At 43.0% G+C, this 20,390-nt stretch overlaps 1 protein-coding gene across 3 annotated transcripts in view; it reads right to left on the bottom strand.

Annotated features, from left to right (window-relative positions):
- Znf106 (zinc finger protein 106) overlaps positions 1-20,390 on the bottom strand; it is a 56,356-nt gene continuing 35,966 nt past the window's right edge. For all 3 annotated transcript variants that reach the window (XM_057780209.1, XM_057780212.1, XM_057780211.1), the window contains 13 exons: positions 19,536-19,871; positions 16,699-17,464; positions 15,875-15,930; positions 15,331-15,476; positions 13,653-13,787; positions 12,406-12,522; positions 9,462-9,653; positions 8,991-9,053; positions 7,905-8,024; positions 7,146-7,217; positions 6,203-6,274; positions 3,886-4,032; positions 1-3,268 (listed from right to left, as the gene is read on the bottom strand). In XM_057780209.1, the coding sequence (XP_057636192.1) occupies positions 3,212-3,268; positions 3,886-4,032; positions 6,203-6,274; positions 7,146-7,217; positions 7,905-8,024; positions 8,991-9,053; positions 9,462-9,653; positions 12,406-12,522; positions 13,653-13,787; positions 15,331-15,476; positions 15,875-15,930; positions 16,699-17,464; positions 19,536-19,871 (2,279 nt within the window). In that variant the 3' untranslated portion in view covers positions 1-3,211. The remainder of the gene's footprint in view (positions 3,269-3,885; positions 4,033-6,202; positions 6,275-7,145; positions 7,218-7,904; positions 8,025-8,990; positions 9,054-9,461; positions 9,654-12,405; positions 12,523-13,652; positions 13,788-15,330; positions 15,477-15,874; positions 15,931-16,698; positions 17,465-19,535; positions 19,872-20,390) is intronic.

Genomic DNA, 20,390 nt, shown 5'->3' with positions numbered 1-20,390 from the left:
CACTTAGTAAAAGTACTTTATTTTCTTCTTGTATTTGTTTTATATCTCACTTACAAAGTTATGAAGTTCACAGCTTTTATACCAAAACGTAAGAAGGCTGTTTAGAAATATCTTTGCAGTCAAACGTCACCTGACATTTCTTCTAATCCATATTTAATGTTGGAATACAATAAGAAACCAAGTTGCTGGGCAGTTCTGGGCATTACTCCCCCACAGCCTTTCCTTTCTACCTCTGCCAGCACTGGGCTACTTCTGGGCCTTGTCCTTGGGGCTGGAGGTGAAGAGAAGGTTGCTGTGTGGTAAGCAGTAGGTTAATTTTACACACATCTGCATATGGAAGTGTGTGACCCCACCCCCCACCACAGCTTCTTCCTTTCTTACCTATTGGGCCACCTCTCTCAAACCCAAGGCCCTCAGTGACAGGACAGGGTGAAACCACTACAAGCACAGCAAATGCAGCCTTAATAGTAACCCTAGAATTCCCCTTGAAGCAACAGGACAAATTTGCTATGTAAGTATAAGCAAATCGCAGCTATTTAACCAAACCACAAGACCAGTGTTGTTCAAGCTCTACTTAACGATATACCTCAATTTCCTTCCCAATGAATTATCTTCCATGAGATAATACTGTCATTCTTGTAAGTGTGCACCTACACCCAACAACTCAGCCACATGCCCACGCACTGAAATTGTCCCATAGATATATCTACCAGAAACAAAAGAGAACAAAACCAAACCTTGGTTGGCAAGAGTCACTTCAATCACAAAAGTATTGGCTTGGTTCTGTGTAATTCATGAATTCAAATTTTCAACGACTAACTCTCCTGAATAAAATGTTTGCCTCACAAAAGTAACAAGTGTAATGCTAAATAACAACTTCTCAAACTTTAGTAATGTCAGAATATGTCTTGCCCTTTTTAAATTTGCATTGTTTACAGTTGAGCAAAATATGTCAATATGTGTTTTGAACCTAAGTGAAAACTTTTTTTTAAAAAAAATCAAAGTGTTTGGTATTTTATTAGAACCGTCACTGTAAACACAAAAGGATTTTTTTTTTAAGATTTTCTTTGCTTTGAGCTGCTGGACTAGGCATAAAAGATTAAAAACATTAAAAATGACCTGCAAGTACTCCTAAGAAATGTCTTGGGTTTGGCAGGCTATTAGTCACTTCCTTTATCAAATCAGCAGACCCGAGCTACCCCCTTTAGGGGAACTGGAGGCTGATGTGAATGATAGACTTAGTGAACAACTTACGCAGGAGTCACGAGGAGCCACATCCTCAGCTCCACACTAGGCCGCTCAACCCGGAGAACAGTTCTCAATCCACTGCTTCAAAGAGACCCTTGTGAAATGAGGACACAGCAGTGCAGGTGCACGCATGTGATTGCACACACGCACACGAGCGAGCAGACAAACACATGCACACAATGCCACCAAGGGAAACTCAGACCACAGTTCCTACTGATCCTGTCGAACGGCATGCCCTTAAGCCCTCAAGCATTCCCCACTGCTGCTCAACACCTGTCATTCTTCTTCCCTGCTGCGCACCAGCTCTACCATCCTCACCCCTTCCTGCACTCCCCTGGGTGAACAGGAACCTGTGCTTCCTTAGCACACTGCCCTGCCTATGTGGAAACCCGGGAGATGCTGTAGTCCAGAGAATGATGCAGGTTTAGCAATAAACCCACATGAGCTTTCCTAAGTGATCACTTTCCAGACTCACAGAAGTGTGTGTCCTCTGGTCACCCTTACAGGGAGTGGAGGTGAGAGGTGGGGAAGGTTTTTAATCTTACACAGAAATGGCATAATTATGCTTTGTCAGTAAGATCTCAGCAGCAGCCATGGTTCTCTTCACATCTAAGCCATGTGGTCAACAAAAGTTTCCCCCAACAATAGTCACTCGTGAGCTATCATCAGCCGCTAGATTCATTCTTAACATTTTCTGGATCCAGTAAGAACTACTGGAACCATTCCAAGGGGGGAAAAAGACATACTTAGTCTTCCATGCAATTTCAGAGGATTCAGACTGGCTTGCAGCCCACCCATCAATCCCTGGTGGAGTTGCCCTGCCCTAGAGCCTATGGGGAGGTTTGATCAGGCCAGGTACAAAAACAGAATCTGTAATCCTAGTACCAGAAAGCATCACATCCTGAAGCTAGGAAGTGTGGTATGAGGGTCCTCTCCCTCTGAAGAACCCGAGTTTGAGAATCCAGAAACAAAAGATTAGAAAGTAACACTTGTTTAGTTTTACATACAAGTCTCGAGACAATCCAAGCCCAAAGCAATCCTGCTAAGGCACGTGACATGGGTGCTCCCAACGGTTGCCTTTCCTTCACTGCTCCAGTGCCTGAGTGGCACAGATGTGAAGGCAGCACTGCTTCAGAAGTCACATCTCTGAACCTAGATGCTTTCCCCAGCTCCCCTATCTAGGGTGCTGCAGGAGGGGTGAAAGCACCCATGAGCCCCCTGTGCCATTGCTTTAGGCACAGCAAGATAGTCAGAGATGGGGGCTGGCCACAGAGCAACCCACAAGGCGTCCAGGCTCTGTGGACTCTGAGTGCCAGATGCTGGAAAGGGAATGAAGGTAGACTTCAGTTCGAGCGGCAGTGACTGCAGCAGTGAAGGGGCGCCACACTGAGCACCCTGGAGTGGTTTAAAACACTAGAAAGGCTGTTTCTCAGGACTCTCCATGTTTTGTTCCTACAGCCAGCTCTGTCCATCTACAGAGCACTCACTAGTGAAACACTGCACATAATTATTAAAAAAGAAAATGATTGCTTCAATTTTAAATACCCAGTTATCTCAAAAGAAGGAGTTAAAACTGATCCTTAACAACCTATCATAAGCCATCATACGAACATAAAGCAGAAATGAAAAATGAAATCAATAAAATATGTGTATGATTAGGGTCAAACTGGGTAACAATTAAAATCTGATTCTTTAATAAACAACTATAATCTACTAGCATAAATCACTGTCATCTCTCCCAGAAGAACCTGGTTCCTTAAAATCTGCTTAAACATCACCCTTAAACGCTCCAGCACAGACTTGAATTGCATGTAACCTATCTTCCACAGACTGCCCAGAATTTGTTAGTGGTAGGTCTGGCTGTCTCCTTCCCAGCTTCCCTGGAGAAGGACAGAGCAGCCTGTGTGAGGGCCAATGTGAAAACAATTTACAAATGACTTCCCAACATGGGAGGCAAAAAACTTCACGAATCCATTTTGCTGTCATCTTCAGCATGTCGTTCAATATGTCCTGCAACATCCTAGGAGGAAAAAAGAAAGGGCCATGAGAAACAAGCAGGCAGCCGAGCAGCAGAAAGTTAATGCTGATGAACACCGAACTGGATTATGCACACATTAAGGGCAGGAGGCACCATCTTCCTGCTAACCACAGGAAACTATACATCTCCCCTTAGCACAAGAGCACAAATCTAAAGACTCTGCTTAACCTCTTTATTAAAAACAGACCAATTATTTTTTGAAAATCCTGTTTAATTAACTCTCAAATTCCTGAGCAATAAAAAGGAAAATTCCTAGCCACTCCCTATTTCTTGCAATCCTGAACACCTTAAAAGACAAACAGGGTTTACTGGTCTTTGCTCTAAGTCAATGATCTCAATCTGTGGGTCACAACCCCTTTGGGGGTCGAACAACCCTTTCACAGGGATCATATATCAGATATCCTGCATGTCAGATATTTATATTATGATTTTTAACAGCAAAATTATAGTTATGAATAGCAATGAAATAACTTTTATGATTGGGGTCAGCACAACATGAAGAACTAACTGCATTAAAGGGTCGCAGGATTAGGAAGGTTGACACCACACTTGTCTAAAATATCTGCTGAGCCCAGGTTGGTCCAATCCCGCAGAAATACCTGCTTGGATCCTTTTCTAGCTGTGAAAAAAGCATCACAGTTCTTCCAGCGACACTTCAGCGTCTGAAAGTTCGGATTGGTGTGGTCAGTGAGCAAATGTTGTTTTAAGTGATCCACAACACCAAATATCAGAGTACAGCCATGCCACTGTAAGAAAGGATGGGAGGGACATGAGCACAGGAAACACACATACACGTGTCCACACACAAACACCTTCGTCCCCTCTTGCTGCATACTCTGGTTGGCCTAAACTACCTAGGTAGACCAGACTGGCCTTGAAGGCTCAGCACCCGGCTGCCTGTGTGGAGATTAACTGATGTCCCACTACTCCCAGCTAGAGCATGTCTTTTATCTTGTGTCATAAAATCTGCTACATTTATTCTGTGATCCTTTTTTGTTTGTTTATTTGAGACAGTTTCTCTGTTTAGCAGCTCTGGCTGTCCTGGAACTCGCTTTGTGGACTTGCAATCCATTTTTCCCCACAAAGGCAAGCAGCTTTCCCATAACACTGAAAAGCATAGATTTAACAACTCTCAAAACCATGAGGCTAAATTACAAAATGCTAGACGCTGTGATTAGTGTCACACACTTGCAATTCCAGCACTTGGGAGACAGAAGCAGGAGAATCAGGAGTTCAAGACCAGCTTTGTCAACATGAGACCTGTCCCAAAGCAAACAACTACCTGCTGTGGAAGTCTGGCTTTTAAAACTCACAACTTCTATCACCTGAATCACAATCTTTTACTTACCCACTTAAAACAAAATGTAATTTTCTGTAAACATGGCTTAATCTCACGTATTACTCATCGAGCACAAGGACTCTGTTCTTGCTTCTAAGCCTTCAGCATTGAAATGAATGTTATGACTGCCAACTGTAGGATGTTTTAGTGAGCATATATTAATTATGCACAGTGGGCTTTACTATGCCATTCTCACACATGTGTACTGATTTCTCAACCAGCCTCTCTCCTTTCTCCTCCTCAAAACTGACCCAATGAGCTTCATTAAGGTTGCTTACAGAAGTATGACCAGTGGTTATTTATAGAATCATGTGGCTACACCAAAGAAAGTATCTCTTCTAGCAATGAGCCACCCATTGCCCTTAGAGCCTCAGAAGGACCTTGAGAGCCCCCCTACCATGTTCATTACTAAACGGCAATAAAAATCTGAGATTTTTCCCAGTCAGATGATTTCAACTACCTTTGTGCTATAGATCTAGTCCTCTATTTTGATTTCCTTACCCGAGAAGACTAACAAAGACAGTGACATATGCCAGAGCTAAAAAATAGTAAGGCGACAGACAGGCTGAGAATCAAATTTGATAAAATGTCCAACATTCCATTAATTCTGATAAGGAATTCAGGGTCTGGGGGGAAAAGAAACCTAGTGTCATTAACTTCTCACTGGTCTCTCCCAGAACCAGAAACAACTGAAAACAAGGCCTACAGGGATGGTACTTAATTTTGTGGGCTAATTATTAGCTTCTATACTTGCCATAAATTGTTGTGAGGTATTATTTGAAATGTGTTACATTTGTTTATGCTGTGGAACATTTGTTTTAAAGATGCAAAGATGTGTTGCATTCTTTTAACTCTGTGAAGCTGTGTTACTTTGCCTGTCTAAAACATCTGATTGGTTTAATAAAGAGCTGAACAACAAGGCAGGAAGACAGAATAAATAGAAGAGAAATCTGGGAGAAAAGGATCAAGGAGGAAGAAAATAAGGGGCCAGCCACGCAGCATGGAATAAGAAAGAAAGAAAAGATATATAGAAATAGATAAAAGTGGGACTGGAGAGGTGGCTCAGAGGTTAAGAGCACTGGCTATTCTTCCAGAGGACCTGAGTTCAATTCCCAGCAACCATATGGTGGCTCACAACCATGTGTAATGAGATCTGGTGCCCTCTTCTGGTCTGCAGGCATACATATTATGTATACATTGTATACATAATAAATAAATAAAGATTAAAAAAAAAAAAGAAATAGAGAAAGGTAGAAGCCCAGAGGCAAAAGGTAGATGGGATAATTTAAGAAAAGCTGGCTAGAAACAAGCCAAGCTAAGGCTAGGCATTCCTAAGTAGGAATAAAACTCAGTGTGTGATTTATTTGTTTACATATCTCATAACAAACTTGAGAGATTTTTCAATAAAATAAAAGAGCATTTTGTGTATTCATCCAAAATGAAGCTCCTCTGCCATACAGTGAAAGTCATAAAGCAGATCACGATACTCAAATGCTACAACGAAGATCAGGAAGATCTATAAACCAGCTCAGGACTGAGCAACTCTGCAGTCTGGTGACAAGGCTCTTAATGCTTACCCAACAGCGGTAATTCTGCATCAGATTCAGTCGCACAGCCTGGATGCTTCCATCATAACAACCAGTGTAAATCTGGAGAAAGAGGTTCAGGGTATCAAACTAAATATACACAAAGAAACAAATATAAAAACACCCTTCACGGAAGTATAAACAATCAGAAACCTCACATAAAACCTGGGTTCAGACACCAAAGTGGAGCAGTAATTTCCTGACCTTTGATCAGAGCCCCCTTGAAACTGTGCTCCTGAGAGATCACCCTTTAGCTGTGGCTCACAGCAAGGATGGCAGGGCTCCAAGGTTCCTGCTTACTCTGTACTGGGACAGTGCTGCCTACTGGGAGTCTGTATTCAATGCAAAACAAAGAGTTTTACTACTCAAGATCTTAAAAACATCCACCCCAGTTCAAGCTCACAATTAAAAATAAAACCCTCTAAACCAAGCAGGGAGCCTTTAATCCCAGCACTTGGGAGGTTGAGGCAGGCTTATCTCTTGAGTTCAAGACCAGTCTGGTCTACACAGTGAGTTACAGGCCTGGCCTGCCAAGACTACACAGTAAAACCCTATCTAAACAAATAAGAAAGGAAGTTAGTTAAGCAGGATTGGGTAAGTTGGCTCTAACAATGCCACATTGGCCAAATCTTCTTAGTTCCCAGTGTCCTGTTCAGAGCAAAAGCATCACTCATTCTTTTTAAAGCATCTAATCATATACTCCATTAACAGTGGTAACATAGATATGACTTATTTTGGTTATTCATAGACACAGAATGATCAATAATGTTGCTGGGTTGCTTCCCACTATTATGACACGACACGGGGCACATCACAATCAAGTTGGTAAGATGTCACTTTGGAAGTAGTAAAGGTAGACACATTATTATCAGCATATGGGGGCTGAAGTAAACACATTCAGAGGCAAACATCTGACAAAATAAGCAATACCCACCACACTTTTATGGATGGTCATACACATAATCATGTCTTTGTGTCCTCCATAAACTTGCAGTCGATCATGGGACTTAGGTGGAAGAAAAAAAGTTAGAGATTAAGTCAGTGAAGGACTTGACACCAATGTCTTTACAATCAAAGTCTCAAACCCAAAGTCACTACGAGGAGAACTGGACAGGGTTTAAGAGGCTGCGGATGCTCTTCAGAAAGCATCTAAGTTTTGTTAATAGTAACACCAAGCTCAGCACTTGGAAGGTGAAGGCAGCAAGGTCAGGAATTCAGAGACATCCTTAGTTACATTGGAAGTTTGGGGCCAATGGGCTACACAGCCCTGTCTCAATCCCTGTCTACTTATCCACCCTATCCCCCCAAAAGAGAAAGGAAGATGGTAAAAACCATGCTAATTTTGACAACTAGGAGCCTGAGCAAGTTATCTCAGAGTGGTTTCTGGGTGTAGTCTTTGGCCTGGCTGCTTCCTAATCATTTTGGAAGGCTTTTTTTTTTTTTTTTTTTTAGTTTTTTGAGGCAGGGTTTCTCTGTAGCTTTGGAGCCTGTCCTGGAACTAGCTCTTGTAGACCAGGCTGGCCTCGAACTCTCAGAGATCCGCCTGCCTCGCCTCCCGAGTGCTGGGATTAAAGGCGTGCGCCACCACCGCCCGGCTTGGAAGGCTTTTGAGAGTGTAGATTTGAAGGTGCCTATCCTTACTCCAGACCATCTCCTCAAAGCAGTCATGCCAAACACACGGGCCCAATCCTACCTGTAATTCGTAGACTCGGACAAACTTGTCCAGGCAGGCAGTCACCATCACCTTCCCCAGGATATTCACCACGGTCACTGCGTGATTGTGACCTTTATAGATGCGCACAAGCTCACCAGTCTGTATCAGAAAAGAGGGACAGTCCCTAGTCTGGCTTTTAGGGTTCCAGCAACACTGTATGACTGCAAGGTTCTAAGGGAACTACTCCGAGGCGCTGTAGACAAGCACAGCCACTCTAATGCTAGCAGCGCACGGTGTCACTCTCACAGTGCTGTCGCCCACAGAGAACACTACACATGTCCTGTGACTAACGCTTGTTGACTTTGTGTATTTTGTATACACAACTCGGAGAGTCAGTTCTCTTCTGCCATGTGGGTTCAGGGGATGAAACTTAGTTTAGGATTTCGGGGTAAGCTCCTTTACCTGCTAAGCCATTTACCAGCCCTTCTATTTCTGGAGTGTGAGTATCCCCAATCCAAAAGTCATAAGTGCTCCAAAATCCACAAGTTTATAGCATAGACATCGATCACAAGTGAAAAACTCTATACCTCACCCCACTTACAGTCAAAACTCAGACACACTAAAAAACAAAATTATTTTCAGGCTACGTGTACACGAAACAAATTTTATATTTATACCCAAGATATCTTTTTATATATGCACACGCAATATACAAATATATAAATCTGAGATAAGAAATGAGAGTCAAGCTATCCTCTCGCTTTCATCATTTCACTGGTCCAGTAAAAAGTCGGGATCGACTGGACTCCACCTGCAGACCAGGAACCGAGCTTCTGCGCTGAGAACTAAGATCAGTCTCAAACCATCTGTATCTGTTCTACTTTTAAACACTCTCTGAGAGCCATGGTCCTCAAGCTTAAAAGAGGCATTCAAATGAAACTTCAAGTCTTTCTCTGATTAATTTTTTTGATGAGGTTAGAATTTCCAGGTGGTTTGAAATTACCCAAGAGCACACACACACATATGGGGTTATTATTATTCCTTTTCACTAGATAATGGGAGATTTAAAAATTAAGAGCGCCGAGGAAGCCTTCCAAACTTCCTTCCACCTCACCCCCAGCTTACATGGATGTTGTGAGCATGGACTGACTGATCACTGGAGCCGCTGAACACGAGGTCATTCACCACCTTAAAGAAAACCAGCGAGTTAGTTTTTGTGCAAGGTGACATTAACACACAGTGGCAAATGGGACTTTCCACTCATTCATTTTCAGATGAATACAAACTGTGCATAAAACAATGTTTCTCAGACAAGTTTTCTAACTGGAAATGCATGTCTTACCACCAGGCACTGTAATGAACCTGCCAGAACATTACTAGGTTCATGACCTCTGCGGACTGACTATGAACTGCCCTAGAAGGGCATTAGAGTGTGCTCACACTACAGTAAAATACATTGTTTCTTGCTAGCATTATTAAAAATGGTTGTTCATTTTGTGACCCAAGCACAGAAGACCGCAATCCTTGACTGTGCTCTTTACAAGACTCTAAAAACACACCACATGGTAGTGGAAATGTCTAAACCTATTTACCCACCTTCATGCAAAGAACGGTCTTGCTGTGGCCCTCCAGGGTTCTGAGCAGGAGCCCGTTCCGTGCATCACGGACACTAATGGTACAGTCATAAGATCCTACGACCAGCAGTTTGCGGGCACCTTCCTGAGCTGTGGCGAGACAGCTCACTGCCCGAGGGCCATGGCATTCGAAGATCTCCTGTTGCTTGTTGTTCTAAAAAACAAACCAACATTCTATAAAACCAACTTAGCAAGAAAACCTCAAAAACAACTAACCAAAACTGCTACAAACTTACATCTACTGCCCATCCTAAATCCTGAATGTTCTAATCCCTGGCATGCCAGTTCCAACTATCTTGGGACCTTCTTTCCCTAATCTAGTAGGGCAAACTCACACATGACAAATTATTTTATAGCTCAACCTGAACTATGGCCCCGACAACATGTCAACTCCACTGGAGTTTTGCCGACAGTTTTCTGCAGACTCTTTCAGTTACTCTTCCTTTTGTGAAACAGGGTCTTACTAAGCAGCCCAGCCAAGCCTTGAACTTACTATGTAGCCAGCCCAGACTACACTCAAAACTCACAAAAATTCTCCTGTTTCAGCCTTCCCAGTGCTGAGATTATAGGCAAGAGTCAGTATGCCTATCTTCCCATTGTGTTTCGTCCCCCAAAAGATATGATACATAGCTCATGATGTTTCAAAAAATCTCTCCTGAGAGGTACTCATTTTCTCAAACCATTTTAGATTTATTTCACTTATGTGTATGCTCGTTTGACTGGGAGGGAGGGGCGCTCTGCCATGTGTGTTCAGTCCCCATGGAGGCTGTAAGAGGGCACCAGCCCTCCTGGATCTGAGTTACTAGTACTGCGAGCAGCAGACGTGAGTGTTGGGAACTGAACTCTGGTCCTCTTAACCACTGAACCATCTCTCCAATTCAATAAAAATTCAAACTCTCAGGGATGGATCTGATTCCTGTGGGCATGTGGTATACAGACATATGCGGCAAAATACTCTTACACATTAAATAAGATAAATAAATCTAAAATAAACAAAACAAACTTTAAAAAAAATCCTCAAATTCTCCACATTAGTCTTACTTTCATCTTCTGGTACCTCAAACTGCCTCTCCCTCTCTGGAGATGTCTGTTATCTCTCATGAAGTCATTTAACAGAAAATAGCAGCCTTTATATCAGAATGGCATCTTTACACCATAAACTCTATAAAAAATACGTGTTTCACCTCATACTTCATTCATGTTTTCCTTCTCCTACCCTGCTTGCCAGTCTTATCCACAAAGCTGCTCATTTGCCCCCCAAAATTTTTAAAAGGTACAGAAGGTACATACATGAAGTAAAACTCCCAGAAACTAAGCAGAAAGCAGCCGTTGGCAGCTAAACAATCTTGACATGCTAAGGAAAGCCTGGAGTTCTGGGTTGAGTGAGAAACAGGCCTTGCAAGGTAAACAGTCTGGTATGCAGTACCATGTTCCGCACTATAGGGGCATAGGCAACGAACGAAGCAAAGAGCCAGCCCCGGTGTTCAACCTTTTCACACCCAACCCTTTCAAACCTGCTCCTTCTCTCAACTTCCCACCATGTAAAACCCTTTTCCATCTGATATCACCAAATGCTCCCTTCGTAATTGATCTCTGACATTAAATAACTGTACAAAAGAGAAAAAAACATTTTATAACTATCAAGCTGCTGTCCTTTATAAATAAAATTTTAATTTACTCTTATGTCCTTATTCCTAGTGCTTAATTCAATCTGATCAGGAGAGTGACACTCATGGCTTCAGTAAAAAAAAAAAATCTGTATGTATTACATCATGAACCAAATCACTTGGTTATAGACACACTAGAATCTTCACATTTCATTTTAAAGGTTTCTAAAAAGCAAAACCATGCTCCATCACATTCCTTATACGGTCCCAGCCAGTGCTGCACCAGGAACACTAAGACTGACAGGGACGTGGTGCCACAAGCATCCGTACTCACAAGCCCTGCTCCGGTACACATCGCACCCATTTCCTCTTCTTCACCCGTAGCCTATCCTTCCACGCCAGCTGCCCACAAAGCCTCCGACAAGGTCTTCCCGACTCTACTAGTAAGGCTTCTCCAAGTTGTCAGGATGCACTTACTTTCCAAAGCAGAAATGGGAGCAAGGCTCTTGACGTGTAAGCTCACTACTACCAGGCCATCGGGAAATTATTTATCAACTAAACACAACCTAGGCTCAGCTGGGAAGAAGAGTCTCAATGAAGGTCGTCAGGTTGGCCTTTGTAAGTTTGAGGGAAGACAGGGACTACCCAGTATGGGTGGTACCGTTCTCGGGTCTGGGGCCTGACTAGGAAAGTGAAGCAAGGGAGCTGAATAAAAGTTTGCATGTATTCACTTCCTTCTGTTCTTGGCTAGTGGCTTCAAGTTCTTGCCTTGATTTCCACTCCGTCTAACCTGGAACTATCAGCTAAATAAACCTTTCCTCTTTGAGTTGCTTTTTGGCTGGGTTATTTCATCACAGCAACAGAAATTAGGCTACTCTGGGGCCCAGGACAGGAAAGATGGTAAAGTTTGCTCACCAAATGAATTCATCCTTGGGCTGGAAAAGAATGAGGCTGTCCAGCTGCTAGAGGAGACCTCTGACTTACTTTCCCTCACAGAACCCTAAGTCAGCCTCCAACCCACATTAGCGTCAGAAGTCAGGGGCCCAGATTCATTTTCCATGCTGTCACGAGATAGACTGATTTAACCCATGACTCATTTGGCCCAAATACTCAGGCTTGGTTTAATTTAGTAGGGCTACATTTTGGTCCTGGCATTTGTCTGAGCAGACAGAAAGGAGGACAGATTTCACTTGCACTAGAAGACAACTGTTTTTAAATAAAGGCTAGTTCTTTCCTCAAACCAGAAGAAAGAGATGGCCTCCCACTATTTCCCACAGCAGGGAAATTCAGCCCACTGACCTTTATGTTGAAAGTGACCACAGTGCCATTTGCCAGTCCAGCATAGAGGATTCTCCATCTATTATGAAGGCAGAGAACCCGGTCTTCCAGCTTTAAATGTTCTATACATTCTCGGGTCTGAAAAAACAAAACAAAACCCACCACATCCCAAATAATCCCTTACTAACAGAGGATAGTGGTAAATGTGTGAACAATTGTTCCTCAAAATGTTTTAAAATGAGGCTGAAAAGCATGGTAGATTATCTTAAGTATTTTTCTTCTTTAAAATATAAGGTCGAGATCCCAGGGCATAAGAGTACTATCAAAAAACAGTTTAGCCATACTGGTATTTCTAACTAAAAATGTATAAATTCTTAAAAGGGATGCCTTGAGTGTTAAGCTTCTGAAACAAAGATAAATAAATTATAAAGCTGCATTTGGCAGGCTGGTGATGTGGCTCAGTTGGTAGAGTATTTGTCTAGCAGACAGGAGTCCTGGGTTCAGTCCCCAGCATATCCTATACTAGGCTTAATGGCTCACGCCTGTTTCTCAGTGTTTGTTCTGACACATGCATCCCAGTGTGGAAGCCAGAGGACAACGTACAGAGCCAGTTCCTTCCTTCCATCATACGGACCCCATGGATCTGAACTTTGGTCATGAAGAGGGCACCAGATCTCAGTACAGACGGTTGTGAGCCACCATGTGGGTGCTGGGAATTGAACTCAGGACCCCGGGAAGAGCAGCCAGTGCTCTTAACCTCTGAGCCACCTCTCTAGCCCTAAGCTCAGTTTTTTAAAGTGAGTTCTGGGGAAAGAATTCAGGTCTTCTTCAAGGCAAGCACTTTACTGACTTGTTTCTCTAGATTCCATAAAATTTAACTTTTAAAGAAATTAAATAACAGGGACCAGTGAGATGGCTGAGCAGATAAAGGTTCCTGTAGCCAAGCTTGATCAAACCTACGTTTAATCCCTTGGACCACAAGGTAGAAAGGAAAAACTCAGTGAGTCATTCTCTGGCCTCCACACACATACAAAGTAAATAAGTATAATTAAAATATTGCAACTAAGATTAATTCTGACACCTGATATAAGAGACTATTTATGAGAAAGACCAAGGAAACTATACTGTTAATTAAATTAATAGATACTGATGAACAAACAGAAAATGTGGTTCATGCTGAATCTTCTATCTACCTAAGATAGTATCAGCATGCTAAAATATGGTTAAAGGTTCAATATTACCACTCTGACTTCTCTAGAGCCGCCTACCTTGACATTATAGCAGCGAATGGTGTGGTCACTGGAACCAGTGTACAGGACAGAATTCTTCCCAGATGTGTGAGTGACGAGCAGACAGTTCACTTTGGAAATGTGGCCCTCGAAGACACCAATACACTTCCGACTCTGAAAATCAAGCACAGGTCAGATTCTTACGTACGGCATTTAGAAGATATGGTGGTTTGCGTCAGAAATGTTCACCAGTCTTACGTATCTGGTGGTGCTGTCTGGGGGAGGTTTAGGCGGTGCAGCCTTGCTTGGACAAGCTATGTCAAAGGGGGCAGGCATTTCTAGTTCACTCTCTCTACTCCATGCCTGAGGTTTAAGATGGGAATTTCCTCATCCTGCCACTGTGCCGGCTGCCACCCTGTTCCTGCCACTCGGAATACAGCCCTCTAGAACTGGAAGCCCAAACAAACCCTTTCTTCTAGAAGATGCCTTGGTCATGGTGTTTTATCACAGTGATAGAAGGAGTAACCAATATAGAGGACTTAGACAATGCCTTCTGTTAATAAAAACAAGCAAAAACTTTCAGTTCATTGCTATATTCACCCCAATTATGCTGCTCAGTACACAAAGTGTGCTCAGTGAACATCTGTTGTCCACTGAATGTCCAACAAAGTCACATACAGTGATACAGTGAGATACCTACAACCATATACTTACTAAGCCACACCCAAAAATACCTAGGTGGTTCACAATGAGGCAGGAGAGAATTTCACTTAATGCCTAGGTCAAGTTTTTCTAATATATGGACCAAGGAACCTAGCAAATCCAAACTGCTGCTAATTGTCCAGAGAGTTATGCATTTGATTACCAGCTCATGAGATTGTACAACAATTTAAAAATATCAGGTGCTGGGGCTGGAGAGATGGCTCAGAGGTTAAGAGCATTGCCTGCTCTTCCAAAGGTCCTGCGTTCAATTCCCAGCAACCACATGGTACAACCATCTGTAATGGGGTCTGGTGCCCTCTTCCAGCCTGCAGGCACACACACAGACAGAATATTGTATACATAATAAAATAAATATTTTAAAAAAATATCAGGTGCTATCACTGGTCCTAGTAGCTTAGGAAAAATCTATCTTAAATGCTACATCTGCATATATAACAAGATCTATTTAGAATATACATACATACATACATACATACATACATACACACATCTCACAACTTGAACTCTAGACCTGATTTCCTAGATTTAGGTTTTTTAAGACACAGACTCATGCAGCTTAAAACACTTCAAGTCTTTGTACCAGAGGGTAGCTTTAAACTCCCCATCCTCCTGTCTCTATTTTCCAAGTGATGGAATTACAGGCATATGCTACCACACCCAGCTCTGCTTTTGTAGAGCACACACTCTTACTGCTTTCTTCCTGGGGTCACTTCCAATACTTCTCACGCCCCTAGTTCACATAACTGCTTGCACAGGAGAGTTTTTTCTAATGGAGAGAGGAAGATACCTGAGAGGTAGGCACCTCTCAGAACTACATTTTAGGAAACGTGATTAGAGAAGGCAGAGCTGTCCCCGTGGACTGCATGATCCACTGCCTTTAGGACAGCCTACACCCCCCGGGAAGTCAGTATGCTTGTTCCCTCCACTGATGCTAGGAACAACACGAGTGAGTTCTAAAGGCTGCAACCAGAGGTTCTCCAAACATCATTCTTACCACCAAATTATAGACTCGGACACTTGCGTCTGCCGAGCAGGTGTACAGCAAGTTTCCAAATATCTGAATTGCATTCACTGCAGCTTGGTGTCCTTCAAAGCTCCCTTCTGTTGGCTCATCATCATCTCCTGGCTCTGAAGATATTTCTAGAAATCAGAAACAGGTTTCAGACACATGTATGCTACAGTCTGAAAAGATACTAAGTCAAAGTCATCACAACCATCTAGAGGATTTGAACAAAATCACCGAAAGATTCTCCTAAGTCCTAGCTCCCCAAGAAGAACGTCACAATTTTCAAAGTTCTTCATTGGGAAGACTCCACCAAAAACAAGGACAACTTTAAAACCAATGAGGTCAGAAAAGGGAACCAGCTACGACAGATGTGCGCGTGAGCTTGCAAAGTCCAGGACCTACAGACTTGGCGCTGTAACCTCTCACTTCATCTCCTGCTCTGTGAACACTTGTAAATAGGTTTAACTGACTAGACTTCTAAACTCTAAGAACCCTTTCCCCGCAGCTACTTTTAAACAAACAGAACAATTACCTGAAGAGTTCTTGGATGCTTTTATGGAGGAGATCACTGTCTGAGTTTCTGCCACACTGAAAAAAATAAAAGCAACAATTTCTTGGCATCTGGAGACCAGAACAGACGGTAAAACTAAAAATTTTCTAACTCAATTTTTCCACCTGAAATTTCTTTGAAATTTACAACAGTCAACCCCCCTCCAAAAAAAACCCAACTCCCAAGATTTGATTTTCCCGTTCATAACTCTTTTCACAAAATTTTTGATTTATAAATTCTAAAATTCTACTTAGAAGAGAAAATGAAGCTGGGTGGTGGTGGCAAATGCCTTTAATTCTAGCACCTGGGAGCCAGAGGCAGGTGGATCTCTGAGTTTAAGGCCGCCAGCCTGGTCTACAGAGCAAGTTCTAGAACAAACAACTAGGGTTATACAGAGAAACCCTGGCTTTAAAACAACAACAACAAAAAAGAGTAAGTGAAAGAGCAGTTGTGAGAGCCAAAGGTACATTTTAGGTTTTAATTACTATGCCCTACAGATCTGTGAAACAAAAATGCCTCTAATCTGTGAGCCCCTTGCCCAAGGACAGATGGTTCCGGAAATGCTGGAGGCCATTGTTTCTGGGAGAAAACAAGCCACGTGTTTTTCATTCCCCTAAACAAGTATATTTGAGCCGTGTGCACTGGCCGTGCTTGATCACGTGTGGGCTAGAGGTTCTTCAGGATGTATGCTTGCTCCTGATTGGATCTGATGGAAAATGCAATGAATTATGGGTTTTCCTTAGCCCTTGCCATACTTGATTCTGGGCCGTTTCCCAGGAACCTGGGTATGAGAACTTAAGCCTCACCTGACAGGAACGCCATCCTTGTAGCGGGAGCCAAGCTCACTGGTAGAGCTAACTTCATCACAACCACAACGAGAAGCTTCTACTGGGTTTTGCTCTGCAGAGCTCCAGCTGTCTTTTTTTGATGGGCTGTCTGGTTTCTCTTCTCCAGATTCAGAAGAATCGATGGCAACTACCTCTAACTGAGGATTAGGGACTTCCAGGACTTCCAGGGAGGACTCACTGTCGGGCTCCGCTCTGAGAGGTTCTTGCTCCCGCCCAGTTCTGCTGTCTTCCCAGGTGGAGGTGGTTACTTTCCCCCCTTTAGCTACCTTTCCAGCCTTTGTCTTTCTTGCAGGCTTAGCAGTGAACACATCCTGTTCAGTGTCACTGTTCTCGGGAACATGGGTGGCCCTTAGCGTCTTCTTCTTCCGGAGTTTCTTCTTCTTCTTGCTCCCTCTAGCTTCTGCTGATGCCAGTGTGGATTCAGCCTGCTGCTCAGCTGGAGAGTGAGTCTCCTTCTCCACAGGGGTTTCGGGAGTGAAAGACAGCCTCAGAAAAGAACTGCTACAGGCTTCAGATCCACTGCTGCCTTTGGCAGACTCTTCACCTTTGTTTATGCCAGGACGCTCAGGAGACTGGGAGGAGAGGGAGTTTTCTCTGCTTCTGGAATTTACTTGACCCACAGGAGAATTCTTATCTCGGTTAGCCTCCAGGGAGCTTTCTGTTGACTCTGAAGTTAATGCTGCAGGGGTGGCTGGGTAAACTGGGAAGCTGTCACTGACCACTCCTGAATCAGGAAATCAAACAGAAAATCAGCTTCTGCAGCCAGGGACTGTGCCTACTGATTTTTCTTCTACTATGAATGTTCACATATTTAATGGTATACAGGCTTTGCTTTGTGTGTATGCATGCATGCATACAAGGAATAAGTTCCAGTGTACACACGCCCAGGAACTTGTGTGGAGGTCAGAGGACAGCTTTTGGGAGCCATTCTTACTTTCTACCTTGCATGGAGGCAGAGAATCTCTTACTGCTTCTGTCAATGCACCGTGTACTTGAGGCTGGTCGATGCATGAACTTCGTGATTCTATCTCAGTCCCATTTTACGGTAAGCGTGCGGGATTACAACGTGGATCCTCAGCGTTTATAAGAGTAAATTATTTCATCCACAGAACCTCCTCCTTAGCTCCCACAGACTAAGGTCAGATTATGGTAAACTATGATTTCTCTATTATACAGTCAGCATGTAAACAAACAGACACTTATGGTTTAAGACAGACTGAAATACAGCTCAGGATGTTTGTAGTTCTGCGGCAGTACTGACTTTGCCTAAAATGCAATCTCCAGCAGCCTACCCCCTTAAAAGATAGGAAATACATAACAAAATATATCCAGTTAATTTTTATTAGATAATCTATTCAAAAGTCAGTATAATTCACTGCATAAATTGTATTTCTTTTTGCTAATTTTATTTGTGTATGTGGGCATGTGTGAAGGTCAGAGGACAATTTGCAGAAGTCACTTCTCTCTTTTTACAGTATCGGACTGGGGATCGAACCCAGGCTTTCTTCAGGCTTGAGTCACCTCACCAACTCTAATGCGTTACAGTTTTAAAAACCTAAATACTAATCCCATAAAAGTAACTTAAAATTCAATATGACAGATCACAGACATTCAATACTAGCATCTGCATAAATACTGCAACAGGGCACCAGTAGCAGAAGCTGAGGTAATTTCTCAAACTGTTTTAGCTTAAGGAATCACACAATGCCTCTTTGACTTTTGGCAGGGTGAGCGCAAGTGTGTGTACATACCATGGCGTAAGTGTGCAGGTCAGAGGACAATATTGAGTGTCAGTTCTTGCCTTCTACCGTACTGAGGCAGACTCGCCTGTTTTCTGCTGCTGTGCTTCATACTCGAGGCTAGCTGGCCTGCAAGCTTCCAAGTCATTCACATCTTGACCTCCCACACCAAGGAGTGCTGGGATTAGATATGTGCCACCGCACGCAGCTTTTTACGTGGGTTCCAGGGATCAGACTTGAGTTGGCAGGCTTGCCTTGGCTAGCTTATGTCTGCTGAGCCATTTCATTTGGACTGTCTGTTCTCTGACTGAGTGTTTAATATGATAGGATTTGAAGTAACGAAAACAGCTAATAAGTTATTCTCAAATGTTAACTCGGCAAGTGTTAAGTTCTGGCTCCTTCTCAGCCCACATGAGTTCCTGTTAATACCTGTGAACATCAGAGCCCTATGGCCAATACTACCACTCGCCTCTCAGGTTTTTAATCAATCCTGGCTTACATCTGAGGTAATAAAGACAGTTAAGTGCTCAGAAATTAGACAGTTAAGTGCTCAGAAATTCAGAGTACACACCTTAGCACACAAACAGGGTGACCAATCTTAACCCGAGCATCAAACCACAAATGAAACCTTGTGGAAATGTCAGTGTGATGTCAATTCATTAAGCTCTGAGAAAATCAGGGAACAATGAAACTTAAATTACATTCTCTGAAACATTTTATTAGTTTCTTAAGAATTTACATTTATTTTATATCTGTGTGTTCAGCACAGCTGTGCATGTGGGGGTCCAGGTTCTCTTCCTCAGGTCATCAGGCTTGGCGACAAGCACCTTTACCCACTGAGCCATCTCCTCGACCACATTCTCAAGTATTTGAAAACGATCCTCCTATATAAATTATGTCAATAAAAAAACTAACTATAATAACTACTTTGAGACCTAGATTAGGCTGCTTTCTAACTCAGAGATCCACCTGTGTGTGACTTTGTTCTAGCAGGCTTTATACAGTGATGTATAGTTGTCTTCAGGATCGCCCTGAACTACAGAAAGGCTTACTCACTATTAGTCTGCAGTAGTTCCTTGGACACACTGGAAGCAGGGCCTTGGGGCACAGCATTCATACTCCCCTCTTGTTCAGGAGACATGGGCTCTTGTTTAATCTGAACTGATGAGTCAGGGACAGTACCATGGACTTGGAAAGCAGACGTGGTTATTTGGAGAGGGGTTCCAGTGGATGGTAGAGACACATGGGAAGGAGGCGGCTCCAGAAACCCTGGGAAAAAGGGAGTAGGCAGCAGTGGGGTCTCAACAGAGGTTTGAGATTGACTGTTCCTTTGTTCTCGTGCTGTGAAGCTGTGGGGAGCCTGGTCTGCGTGCTCAGAGGGCTCATACGTTTCTACAACAGGAAACACAGACAACACACACAAATGCAAGAATGTCACTTGGAAAGTCAGTTTTTTATTTACTTTGTATTGTAAGAAACAAGGTCACACTATGTAATGCTAGCTGCTCTGGAACCAAACTGGTCTTGAACTTACAGAGATTCACTTGTCTCAGGGTCCCAAGGCTGGAATTAAAGGCACATGTCGGCATACCTGGCACCCGATATGTATATTAAAGGTTACGAAATAATTTTAAGTTGGTCACGGTATTACGTGCCTGTAATCACAGCACTTGGAAGATGGAGACAGAGAATGAAGAGTTCAGCAGCATCATTAGCTACCTACCAAGTTTAAGGGAACATGAGCTACATGAGATCCTGTCTCATAAATAAAAATTAGCCAGACATGGTGGGTGGCTCATGCCTTTAATCCCAGCACACAGGAGGCAGATCTCTGTGAGTTCTAGGCCAGTGTGGTTTACAGAGCATAATTCCCTGAACTGCCAGGGCTACACTGAAAGACCCTGCATTAAA

The sequence above is a fragment of the Chionomys nivalis genome, chromosome 9, assembly GCF_950005125.1.
Source record: "Chionomys nivalis chromosome 9, mChiNiv1.1, whole genome shotgun sequence".
Classification (NCBI taxonomy): Eukaryota; Metazoa; Chordata; class Mammalia; order Rodentia; family Cricetidae; genus Chionomys; species Chionomys nivalis.
This window is presented reverse-complemented; position numbering and strand designations above follow the sequence as displayed.